At 43.6% G+C, this 13,134-nt stretch overlaps 2 protein-coding genes across 3 annotated transcripts in view; one reads left to right on the forward strand and one right to left on the reverse strand.

Moving 5' to 3' along the window:
* PPP3CA (protein phosphatase 3 catalytic subunit alpha) overlaps nt 1-7,827 on the reverse strand; it is a 312,091-nt gene extending 304,264 nt beyond the window's left edge. For both annotated transcript variants that reach the window (XM_043438523.1, XM_043438522.1), the window contains exon 1: nt 7,645-7,827. In XM_043438523.1, the coding sequence (XP_043294458.1) occupies nt 7,645-7,702 (58 nt within the window). In that variant the 5' untranslated portion in view covers nt 7,703-7,827. The remainder of the gene's footprint in view (nt 1-7,644) is intronic.
* Nucleotides 7,828-8,133: 306 nt separating this feature from the next.
* On the forward strand, nt 8,134-12,534 carry LOC122422204 (sulfated surface glycoprotein 185-like). Its single transcript, XM_043438524.1, has 2 exons — nt 8,134-8,922; nt 9,553-12,534. The coding sequence occupies exon 1, from the start codon at nt 8,134-8,136 to the stop codon at nt 8,569-8,571; it is 438 nt and encodes a 145-aa protein (XP_043294459.1). The 3' UTR covers nt 8,572-8,922; nt 9,553-12,534.
* Nucleotides 12,535-13,134: the final 600 nt, after the last annotated feature.

The raw sequence follows: 13,134 nt of genomic DNA on the forward strand, positions 1-13,134 counted from the left end.
ATAAAACATTCTCTCTGAATATCAATCATCATTCTTCTGGTTTCACAACTGTAGCAAGTATCTGAAATTGACAAACACTGAATGAAAGGTAGAATGTCATAATCTCCAGGCAGCTGTTAACATAAATCTCTGATTTCTACTCATTTTTCTCTTTTGCAGAGACATGCAGAATTTCCAGCTGCAAGGGATAAATGTTCGTAGAAAGTCAGATAGACCATCTTTTAAAATAGAGTTGACTATATTTTGCTGTCAGGCAAAATAACAGACTAGGGAAATAAAAAGAAAAACACAAGGTTCTATTCTTCTTTATAATGGTCTAGAAAGGAATCCATCCAATTCCATAAACAGCATTTTAATAACTGATAACTGCTTCCTCAGAGCTTATTTATATATTTTTAAATACCTGCATATGCATTTGTGAAATGGATTTGAAGTTCGGCAATAGGTCTGCCTCTTGAGAAATCTGTATGCAGGCCAGGAAGCAACAGTTAGAACTGGACATGGAACAACAGACTGGTTCCAAATAGGGAAAGGAGTATGTCAAGGCTGTATATTGTCACCCTGCTTATTATATAGAGAGTATATCATGCGAAATGCTGGGCTGGAAGAAGCACAAACTGGAATCAAGATTGCTGGGAGAAATATCAGTAACTTCAGATATGCAGATAACATCACCCTATGGCAGAAAGTGAAGAAGAACTAAAGAGCCTCTTGAAAGTGAAACAGGAGAGTGAAAAAGTGGGCTAAAAGCTCAACATTCAGACAACTAAGATCATGGCATCTGGTCCTATCACGTCATGGCAAATAGATGGGGAAACAGTGAAAACAATGGCAGACTCTATTTTGGGGGCTCCAAAATCACTGCAGATGGTGATTGCAGCCACGAAATTAAAAGACGTTTACTCCTTGGAACGAAAGTTACGACCAACCTCGACAGCATATTAAAAAGCAGAGACATTGCTTTGACAACAAAGGTCTGTCTAGTCAAGGCTATGGCTTTTCCAGTGGTCATGTATGGATATGAGTTGGACTATAAAGAAAGCTGAGCACCAAAGAAATGACGCTTTTGAACTGTGGTGTTGGAGAAGACTCTTGAGAGTCTCTTGGACTGCAAGGAGACCCAACCAGTCCATCCTAAAGGAGATCAGTCCTGGGTGTTCATTGGAAGGACTGATGTTGAAGCTGAAACTCCAAAATTCCGGCCATCTGATGCGAAGAACTGACTCTTTTGAAAAAACCCTAATGCTGAGAAAGATTGAAGGCGGGAGGAGAAAGGGATGGCAGAGGATGAGATGGTTGGATGGCATCACCGACTCAATAGAAATGAGCTTGAGTAAACTCCGGGAGTTGGTGATGGACAGTGAGGCCTGGCATGTCGCACTCCATGGGGTCGCAAAAAGTCAGATACGACCGAGCGACTGAAATGAACTAATAGGTCTAAGTCCTCAAGTTGATAGTCCATCTGTTTTAAGCAATTATTCAGAATCCCTCACCATGGAGGAATATAAAATTTTTTATTTGATTTCTTATATAAAATATAATTGATAGCTTATCAATGAATACAGCCTGTATGAATACAGGAGATGGAAATATTATAAAATAAAATGGGTTTAAAATGCTGAAAATGCAAAGACTACTAAAGACAGTCTACAAACTGAAATGCTGTTTCAGTATACATCATTTCCACTTGACTGTATTTTTAAAAAGTAGTAGAACACCTAAGAAGCAATGGTTCCTATTTTCACTTGAGCTCTCTCTAGAAATTAACTAAATCCTCAAACCAGAATAACAACATGGGTTGTTATCTGTAGTTCAGACAAAGAGTCTTACAATAACACTTTTCAAAATAAAAGTATAAAAAATTCCTTAACAGGAAAGTATGCTATTTCTGTTTCCAAGTACATATTTACAAGAATAGGAAACAATGTTTAACAAAGTTTTCCTTTTATTTAACCTCCTGCCAAGATCAAACCAGATTATAACATTTATCATCAAAATTTAAATTTCTGCTAAACATAGAGATCAAAAGCTTCTTCTAATAAAACTATTTTATATAGTCCATAATTCAGTAAAGAAAACTTTGAAACAAAATGTGACATTCTAGGTATTGCTAAAAGAAGTGACAGTTTCAAACAGATGCTCAAGAGAGAAGAGACTCTTTGCTAAAGGGAAGAATTTGCTTACACTTACCTCCATTCTAGTCCCACCTGTGACCAACCATTCTATCTTTTCTGTCTCCATTTCTTCAACTATAAAATGTCACATGAGCTACCACTGTAGACCCAAGGCATTCATGGATTTCAGTATTAACCGTTCTGACTATTCTTGAGTGACCCTGAAAATACATTATTAACACACTGTCATTTGTAATTCTGTGTCAGCAGTGTCTGAACTGCGATTCCCAGGTGAGTGAATCAAGGGTTGTAACCTTCCCAACTCTATTTCCATTTCATGATCCTCCGTTCTCACAAGTGACTGATGAATACAATTGCTGCCTCTTTACATATAGGACTATCCTGGGACGTTATAACACATAACAGTGGAATTATAGGACGCTGGAACTCAAAATCTCACTGAATTCCTCTTAAACATCAAGAGAATGCGACTCTAGAAAGTTGCTGAGAAAATTAACAAAATGATTTTCTAGTTTTTATCTAAGTCCAATATCATGAATCATTTTTTTACATTTCTAGAAGTGTCCAATATTTACACAAAAGTTTCAAAATGGTAATTTAACTGGATTTGCTTAAAGGAGAGTAGGTCTAGAAAAATACTGTTTTCCAACGAGGTCACTCTAAATGAATTCTTTATTTGGTTTCATAATCAGTTTCAACTTTACACATGGCTGCCACAAAAAAAGATAAGGAAAAGCATAAGAGGCCAATTATAAAAATTACAAATGCACACTATATCAGTCATATTTCATCTCCAAAATTACAAATAATAACACATCGTAAATAAATAGATTTTACAAGACATATTTCTAAACTAATATAAACAAATGTTAAAGTAACCCTGAAACTAGATTCTAAGGTGTTTGCTTTTTTTTCACATTTTAACTGGATGTCTTACTATAGATTGTTCTTTAAAGCAGAGGCTCTTCCCACAGTTCCCAAAAACCTATTATTTTTTTAAATGTTAATTCTTCTAACTGATGGCACTTTAGCGTCACTGGAATTTCCCAGAATCCTGGTTGCAACTGTTGCCTTAAGCCTTAAGTTTACAAAATGTTTTGAAAATAATGCACTTGTGTTATATTTACTTTATAGTAGAAATCCTGAAAGGATTAATGAATAGATCAACCTAATTTGTAATTAACGGCATTAATTTGCATGCTGTTCACTAAGTCCTGATAAGAATTTGTTCTCTATTTATTATCTATGCCCAAATCATGTTGCTTATAGTATTAATTACATCAGCAGGCCCCTTTCTTCACATCCAGTGCCGATGTAAACTCCAGCCACCAAACAAGGAAATTTAGTCAAAGTTTCAATTAGTGACACTGAATTAGTGCAGTTTTACTAAATTCAAACGGAAAACCAAATACATGGAAAAACTCAACTGATTTTAACAAACATCAGTAAAATAAAGTCACAATGAGCTCTTCCTGACACACAGCAAAAAAATGGCATTATTTAATATTCCAAGAACCAAACATGACAGTTATCACTGATATAGCATATTTTTGTTTTCTTTAATTAAGTAATATTACCAGCCTCTCTCAGCTAGAAACACTAGTGGCATGAATCCCTACCTACTTAATATTCTACTTAGCGACAATTGTCTTGCTTACAAGATATTAGATATCTTTCCAGAATTTCTCTCCCTGTACTTTGTCTGCACAGATACTATCTAAGCTGACAATACACAGAAAGACAGCTCTGATTTTGGGGGGTTTTGGTTTTGTTTTGTTTTGTTTTTTGCAAGAGTCAGAGGCAATCTGGCACAGAGCAGAAGAGTCTCCAATCTAAGGGTTTTGAGAAATTCCCCAAACACCTCTCAGGAACTGACCCCTCAGCAACTTGCCACAGTATCTGGAATGTCTACCATCAAGCAATCTGGATTAAGAGAAAAGGCTCATGACAAAATACCTGAAGATGGGAAGAGAGGAAAGGGCAAGAGATGGAACAAGGCAGCAGACTCAACACGTGCAGGTCAATTTCCTCCGCGTGTTTAACAAAGTCCCACAGACCACTGGGAATGTTAGGGCCACAGAACAAGAGTTAAAGGCAGGACCAGGCAGAGAGACATGAAGGGAAGCTAGAGTTTGGAAGGAGGCCCATAGAGCACCACTGAAAAGAAAAACCACACTAGGGGGTGTAATGGGGGGGACAGGGAAACAGTTATTCTTCTACTTATTGCCCTTTGTCTTTTGCCCTATAATTATACAATGTTTTCTTTTTGAAAATATCAAAACAGTAAATGGATCAAGTTACTCTGATTTCCAACAAATGGCACTACCAAGATGTTTCCTCTGAATTTTTATACTTTGCACTGTTTTTATTCCAAGAACAGTCAAAATAAAACTGCTCCCGTTTAGCTAGATGAAGTTAACTTTCTTTCTGATGTTATCTAAATGAACACTTTCCCTCGCCAATGCTGCCATTCCCTTCCATTTTTTAGGTTTACAAACTGACCACCATGTGTGAACACCTTCAAGAAGATGCTGAATATCTGAAAAATTACACAACTGAGACTAAAACTCAGTCTCCTTACCTTTCTAAAGTTGTATTTTGAAAACACAAATCAAGAAAGCTGTCACATCATCGCATTACTACAAACAAAACCACAAGCACAGCTTCATTTGTAAATAGCCGTCTAATATACAATAAAAGTCAGATCACAGTAGTGAAGATAACTATAAACAAATGCCATGGCCTGCCACAATAATAATGATCCAAGTTCTTACTCCCATGTGTGAGTAAATATTATCCATACTTCTTAAAATGAAAAAATGCTTATGGAACACAAAAATTTCCCTTGCCTACATTAAAAAAAAATGACTCAATCTCAGATCACTGAGATAAAGTCTAACAAAATTTAAAGTCATGGCTTCACAAATTATATCTTATCAAATTTTTTAAGTGTGAAAAATCTTTTGGTAATCTGCTTTCCATTCTAAAAATGTGTACTTTCTACTTGCTAAGTATATACATATATATTCAAGTGGAAATGCTATGTCATAGAAGACTGATAATCAAAACAGATTATCTCAATTAATTGTAAAACTCATAGGTATGAAAAAATGTTAAGGCCAACTTTCAATAACACCTCTTAAGCCAACAGTAGAAAGTCTATAAGAAAGCATAAGAGGAATAGCAGTAGTATTTCCAACTTAAAATCAGGATTCATCAATAAAACTTTTTCAATCAACAAAATTTTCACAAAATTTCACGCCAAAATCCCTATCAAAACATATGCAAAATTAACTTTTTCATTTTGAGTCTAGTATACTCATCCACATTTCAGTTCTGCAAAAACATGTAAACTAAATTTTTTGAATTATGGGTGGTCGTGCATATGTATAATGAAAAACCATTTATGATAAAATGTATACAATATATTACTGTAAAAAAGCAAGACAGAATAACCACGGAATGGTTGAATGCTCTCTTTCACATAAACTGTTAAAGACACTGAGCCAGAATGTATGAACAATTATTTTCACAATCTTGATGACAATTTTACAATTACATTAAGAAGCCACACTTTGTGACTTAGAACAGAGAACTGATCTTCTGTGTGCACATATGAGTGTTTCCTAATTGCTGACACATTTACTGCTGTCATTGTAAGCTTTATATCAAGTGTTTTGAAAAAAGGTAATCTCAACATACAGACTGGAGTTACACCTAAACTTCACACCTTAGGGAGATAGTTGTTGTTCTCTGCTATTTCAGCAAAAGGTCTTAATTTTTTTTAAATGTCAACACAGGCCCTTAACACAAAACATAGTTCTTCTGAATGAATTTGAATTGACTGTTTACATGAGAATCCATGCCTGCAGAAAGAACAGTTGTGCATCTGCTGACCTATTTCAAGTCATTTTGGCAGAGATACTACCTACTTATTTTGATGGGTCTATGAATACTGCACTGAAGCAGGAATGATTCTAATAGAATCAAAACAAGACAAGACACACACACACAGCACTTTAAAAACAAACAACAACAACAAAAAACTAAGCAAACCTGAGTGGATGCATGAACATTTCCGAAGTCTCAGAAGGACTCAGGCATCATGCGTGGTTTTAGACTGCTGGGTTACTTCACCTAAGTGTTCATGGTGCACATGACTTCACTGCCTTGCACTCTAGTTGCATGCTCAGGCCACATTAGATACTATCTCTGTTCTACACACAACACAGAGGCATACACACACTCGCTCTCTATATCAGCCCGAGCTGTTTCCAATTTCAGAGGCCCGCTCAGCGTGTAGCCCATGCCTATCCCTTCTCTGCTCAGTCCTGACCCCAGGAGTGTAGGGACGCTTACATTAAGTAGGGATACTACCTAAACCTGGTATATCTGCTCTGTTGCTTCATCCTTCCAGAATGCATAGCATGGTTCCTTCTCCACTCCACGAGTACAACGGAGACGACGGATTCCCGGGTGCGAGAGAGGAGACCACTACTTGCCCCCTTCCACACCCCAGGCATCCCGGCTTCTCTCCTCCAAAACCCCAGAGCCACTGCCGCCTGGAGTCTGTGATCCCGGGGCGGGGGAGAAGAGCCAATGATAGGAATCAAATAGCCCGTTCAGAAGCGGGTGCCAGGGGCACGGAAGGAGCGAGCCGGGTGAAGTTACCAGCACCGGGGAGGTGTGCTTCGGCCGGGCACCGTTCGAGAGCAATGACAGGTCGGCGGGGGAAGGCTGGGGGCGGCGAGGGAGGCTGGGGAACAGCTTTTCCTGTCTTCCTCAGGCCCTGGCGGGGAATCCCGGAGCTGCGGCGGCGGCGGCGGGGCTCGCGGGTCGTCCCCCGCCTCCCACGCCCCCCGCACCCCCGGCGCGTGCCCTCCGCCGCCCCCTCTGTGCGGCCGCTCCCGCCCCGCGCGGAAGGAAGCGCCGGGCTCCCCCCACGCTCTCCCGCTCTCTCGCGAGTCCTGTGCAGGCCCTTTTCGGGGGGAGGGGAAGGGGGAGGGGGCGCAGGGGGAATTGCTGCAATAGAGCGCCGAGAGAACCCGGCCCGGGCGAGGCAGGCGGTGGAAAGCCACGGCCACATAAAAATGCCATATTAATTTTTTAAAAGCCATAAATCACCCCTCCCTCTGCAAACGAAAACCATAAACCCGATCCCATGCAAGCCCGCGAGCAGCCACCCACTTCCTATTTCTGTCACAGCAGCTACACCCTGCCAGCAACCAACCCCCCCCCCCCGGGCGCCCCCTCCCGCCACCGCCACCCCCGCCCCTCGGCTCAGCCATTTGCCAACTGACGCCCCCGTAAATAACAAATGCCCCAAGTGGGGCTGGGTGGGAAGCGTGGGGGAAGGGCGCGCCAGAGAGGGGGGATTTGAGGGTTGCACAATATCCTAGAAGGTCCGTGGCTGGAGCAAGGAGAGAACCCTAGGCTGGGGGAGGGGAGGCGAGCCTCCCGGGTGCCTGCGGCACACGGTGCACCCAGGCGATCGCAGCGCGCCGCTTACCTTTCACCACCCTGTCGGTCGTCGACAACTTGGGATCAATTGCCTTGGGCTCGGACATCTCCAGCCGCCGGGGGACAGCGACGCGCTGCTCGTCCGTCCTACTGCACACCCCGACCGGACCGGCGGGCCAGACACTCAACGCCGCCGCCGCCGCCGCTGCCGCCGCGCTGCAAACCGCTTGGCTGGAGGTTCTGGGCTCTGAGCTGGCTTTAAAGTTACTGCCTTCTCCGCGCGTCCCTCCTCCTCCGCCGCCGCCGCCGCCTTCACTCCTCCTCCGCCGCCGCCAGCCCTGCCGACTCTGCTCCGGGCTGCGCGTGTGTGGTGGTTATTTATTTATTTTCTAAGCACGCCTCTCGGTTCTTCTTTTATTCTTGGGGGAAGGGGGATGGGGTGGGGAAGCGCACACACGAGCACCCACCCTGGCACGGAGATCGGGCACCGCGGAATGGAGCCCCAAGCGCGCACACTGCTGGGATTAAGACCGATCACATGGGGAGGGCCGGGGGCGAGGAAGGAGAGGCAGGGCCGCCGATGTCAGTGCCACTAGCCGCGCCTCGGCGTCCCCGGCGGCGGAGAGGCGGCCGCTGCTGCTGCTGCTGCTGCTGCCGCCGCTGCTTCCCCACACCGAGCGCCGCTGCTGATCAGCGGCCGCCGGAGACGTCCCGCCGCCTCGCTCGCCCGCGCTTGCCTCTGCCTCCCCGCGCCGCTCCTTCACTCACACAGGCACAGCCACGGAGCTCGGCAGACTCAGTCCCCGGCGCAACCTACCCTCCGCCGCCACCGCCGCCTCGGCCGCCGCCGCCGCCGCCGCTGCCGCCACCGCTCCCGCCTCCGCCTCCTCCCCTTCCTCCTCCCGGCCCCCGCCTCCAGCGCCGAAGCAGCCTCCTCCTCCCCGCGGAGCCCGCCCCCTGCTGCCCCCGACGTTGAAGCTGTGGGCGCTCATTGGATAGCGTGAGCGTCACTCACTGCCAGCGGCGCCCTCCCCTCTGGCCCCGCCTCCCGCTCCTCCTCGTCGTCCCCGCCCCTCGCTCTGTTTTCTCCTGGCTGCCAGTTCGGCGGGCCTGCTGCTTCCACCGCCCAGTGCCCCGCTCAGGTGTCACTGTTGCTGGCAGCCCGGGATTAGGGAAGGAGAAATGGGCAGGGGGTCGCGGCTGGGAGGAGAGAGGCTCTGCCATGCCACCCCCCTAGCCCCATTTGGCCTCCTTCCCTGGACCGCGCACACACACACCCCGCGCCGCTTTGGCAACCGTGCCTTGCCGGCTTGGGTTAAGCCGCAGTGTGAGTAGCCAAGTGCGGAGGGTGTCTCTGGGTGTGTGCGTGCGTGGCCCGCGGGAGGGCAAGAAGGGAGGAGGCGAAGAGAGCAGGGAAGGGGGTGGGGGTGAGAGGCGGCCGAGGAAGGGCGGAGGAAGGAAGAGCGCGAGGAGCTCCGGGGCCGCCTCACAGCTGCTGTCGCTGCCGCAGCTGTCCGGGGAGAATAGCCGAAACGGCGACGAAGCAACAACTTACCTTGGGGAGACGGGCTCCGCTGTGATGGGTGTCCTGCCTGTTTTGCTGTTGGGGCTTTTGTGGGCGGCTGGGGAGGGGTGTCGTGATTATAATGTTTCCCACCCCTGCATCCACACCTTTGGTGGCGGGGGCCGCTTCGAGCGTCTCCGGCCGGGGACGTGGCGGGGCGCGGGAGCGGGCCGCCCACTGAGGATGGGGACTAGAGGACACGCGACCCCGGGCAACTCTTGAGTTACCTGGGGTAGTAGCCCTAGGCGGGGGAAAGCGCAGGGGAGAGAAACATCGGAGAGGGTCGCTTATTTTTACTGTTGACACTGACTGGTCGGGACTGGTGACAGGACAGCCGCCTTGCCAGCTCCAGTGCATCATCCGATACCCACTTGGTGCTCCTAATTCCTGCAGGGCACTGCAGCCCAAGGCGGGTCCCCATTCTGCTGTCCTCGCGTTGGAAAGAGTGTGAAGGAAAGAATGGGAAGCTAAAGAGTGACTATGACCCAAATGTTCCCTTCTGGCCTGCTAATGAGGAGCAGGTTTCCCTCAGCAAGAAGGTCACCTCGCCACAGCCCATCTCCCCAACCAACCTCAGCCCTAAGGACCCAGGACCAGCAGAGGTCGGGGACAGGGATTAAAGTTCAAACTCGAAGTTTTAGAAATTGGCTGATGACCCGAGTGTGGCTTCAGCAGTGTGGCCTGCAAGGAATAGAAGCTCACAGTTGGAGGTTAGCTGAGCCTCCTGGGGGTCTTTTTAGCCAAAGGCTATGTCCCTGACTCAGGGAGACTGCCACTGGGTCCAAATTCTTCTGCCCAATTCACAACTCTAAGATTGTTATGTGGTAATTAGGCAAACAGTACATTCAATCAATATGAATCCTGCTCTTTTTATATGCCAGACACTGTGATAGGTAGTTCGTGTGGGATGGGGGAAGATTGAAAAGGGCCCTTGCAGGTGATGAAGCCTAGTCCGGTAGAAAGGCCGTGAAGATATGAGTTCTGAGAGGACAGGGTATTGCCTCAAGAAGGAGTTGTTGAAAACAGCCTCTTGAGCACAGGCAGGGCTAGTTGCTAAGGCAGATTTGGGAAGTTGGCCCCTAGCCAGATGGCACAGAGCGAGGCAAGGATGCCAAGACCTGTAGGTGAAGAAGAGGGCCTGCTTGAGGAAAGATCAGGAAACCATGTCCAGGGATGCTCGCTTCTAACTCGGCAATGTTCTTTCCCGCATACTGCAAGCAGAGATACAGTTCCCACCGATATTTGGGCTCACTTTTCAGATACTGGGGGAAAAAAAAAAAAAAAACCAGTACCAAGCTCAGAGGCTTAAAATGTCAGCACCATAGAATAGTTTTATGATGCAGATAGGAAATAAAGGCACACCTTTCAGGCACACCCTTCAGTCCGCTACAAGTCTAGGACACCTCCTAGCTGAAATATGTGTGGGAAAAAATGTTATGAATCATAATCACTTTACAACACATCTTATTATCATCAGGTGCCTTTAATGCATGTGTCTGGTTCCACACTGTTGCAACACAGACACATCTTCCTAATGAAAATTGGACCCTACCCCAAGGAAAACTAGACAGCAGCTTATTAACTAGAGACCAATTATGTCCACATAGCGGGCCTACTGACAGAGCCAAATCAAAGGTGTTTTTTTAGATGTCTTACTATCTCGCACTGTCATGTTTCTTTTTATCCTGTTAGACTGCCCAGACTGTCTTTGATTATATTACCATTTGCATCAGCTCACCTTAGACATGGAATTTACATTTTCAAGAAGTTACTGCAATTCCTGGATACTGAATTCAACAATATCCTCTGTTTGTGAAGAAAAAGAGAAAAAGTGAAAAAAAAAAAAACTTGGCAAAAAAACCTTACTGTCTACCAAAAATTACATTTCCCCTTCTTTAGTATACTCTCTGTGAAGCATCTAGCTAGGTAAGGACTCCGTTTCCCACCTGCACCTGCTTGCATCTGAGTGGGTCCATGTGACTAGTTCTGGTCAATAAGCTGTGGGCTGAAGTGTTTCATCACTTTTTGACGAGGCAGTTAAGCAGCAGATATGCATTCTCCAGCCTATGGGCTCCCATCTCTAGCTGAATTCAGAGACTTCTAGGGTCCTAGACAGGGTGTAACCTCACATGGGAAGAGCTGAGTGCCTAAACTACCACATAGAGCAATGCTGCCCACTTACTAAAAATATCACTTTAGCACACAAAAGTTACAATGTTAGTTCAAAAGTAAAGCCCAGAATTTATTGTGTATCTGTTATATAAGAGAATTACCAGGAGACTAAAAATATGTTTACTTTTGAATACATGAACATAAAACTTTGATTTTTATAAATGAATTATTGATTTGCCAGTTGTATTTTGAACACCTGTCCTGTGCTAGGTAGTACATAAATGTATAAAGGATTCAAGATTAATCCTTTTATTCAAACATCTCAAAGTATATGTGAGTTGCACATATACTCTCTATGCAAACATTTAGGTATAAGGTGCTACTTCATCTAAAGTAATTATGAATACAAATATATATGAAAAAAAAGAAAATATTGAGAATTTGGAGTCACCTATGCATTCAAATGCTGCAAGTCACAGTTTACCTCCATTGGTACAAATTATAGTAAATGGATAAAATGTTAATTTGCTATTAAGTGTTCTACTACATCTAGAAACTTTTTAAAGGAAAAAACAGTAAAGATATTTCATTTTATATCCTGTTTTGAGAATGACTGGCTTTGAAATTTTTTACTTTCCTTTTGGTTCTTGATGAAGTACTATCATTTTGACAATAAGAGTTGAATAGTAGCTTCTGGTTTTGACTCATCTGAGGCACACACTTCATTCTGAGTAGCTGATGGCAGACAGCAGTATGTCTGTCCTATTCTCACCTGAGTTGATGGAGCAAAGTGCTGAAGAAACTGCAGAATATACAGCCAATCCTGATGGAGCCATGAATCTGTATGAAAGTTAAATTTATTATCTTAAAGCTAATTCCTCTGACATTCACATTTAACATGTTCTACCCTATTCTCTATAGAAGCTCTATGAAAAATATATTCAAAATGGATTTTATTTGAGATTTATAGTAAAAGGCCTTCTTTTTATTTAGCTTTTGGATTGCTCTTGAAATTTTATTGAACCATGTTTTTTTTCCACAAGTTAGTTTTACTCATTTGGGAAAGTTGTTATAACTAATGTGTTCAGGAGTAAATTTATTTGTTCATTTTGGTTTTTTTTTTTTCCAGTCAGGAACCAAACTATAACTTATGGAATTGTATGCTAAGTTCAATATAGAGAGGATATGTTTTATGTAAAATTTGGCAAGGCTATGGGCAATCATTAATTTGCATTTAATAAATATTTATATTTGTTTTATTTATATTTGTATCATCATTTCATATCCCAATTCTGGGCACAGAATATGTGCTCAACAAATTTTGCTGAATGAACTTAAAAAGTATATTGACATCCAATATATGACAGGTTAAGTACCATAGTGCATACTCAGGGATATTTCAATATTCCTAATATAAGAAATATATATTAATATATTGTTAATGTATGTATGTGTATATTTATATATACATACACACACACTATAAGAGAGAAATCTTATAGCCCTTTCTCCTAGATAGTTTTAATTCTAACTTTATTATTAATTTTAACTTTATTATTAATTTTAAAATTATGAATAGATTAAGGGTGTCATGTCATACATGTTTACATTTAAAATAGCTATATGTATGCTATTATATTGAACATCCAAGAACTATCCATGCTGTAGAACTGTATGTATTCTGGCTTTTCTAAACTCAGAATTTCAGAATGTTTGACCTGAAATGAGCTGGAGTTTACACTTGAAGTGCTTTGACAACAACTTCAAGAACTACCACAAACAGCTTAGTAATCAAACTAAAGATAACACATTGTGGAAGACCAGGTAAATCAATTTAGGACAAACTTTGTCAAGCCCTCTAAA

The sequence above is a fragment of the Cervus canadensis genome, chromosome 19 (genome assembly GCF_019320065.1).
Source record: "Cervus canadensis isolate Bull #8, Minnesota chromosome 19, ASM1932006v1, whole genome shotgun sequence".
Classification (NCBI taxonomy): Eukaryota; Metazoa; Chordata; class Mammalia; order Artiodactyla; family Cervidae; genus Cervus; species Cervus canadensis.

What these genes read in the sequence shown, in the direction of transcription:
- LOC122422204 (XM_043438524.1), top strand. Translation starts at nt 8,134, where the DNA reads ATGGGGAGGGCCGGGGGCGAGGAAGGAGAGGCAGGGCCGCCGATGTCA.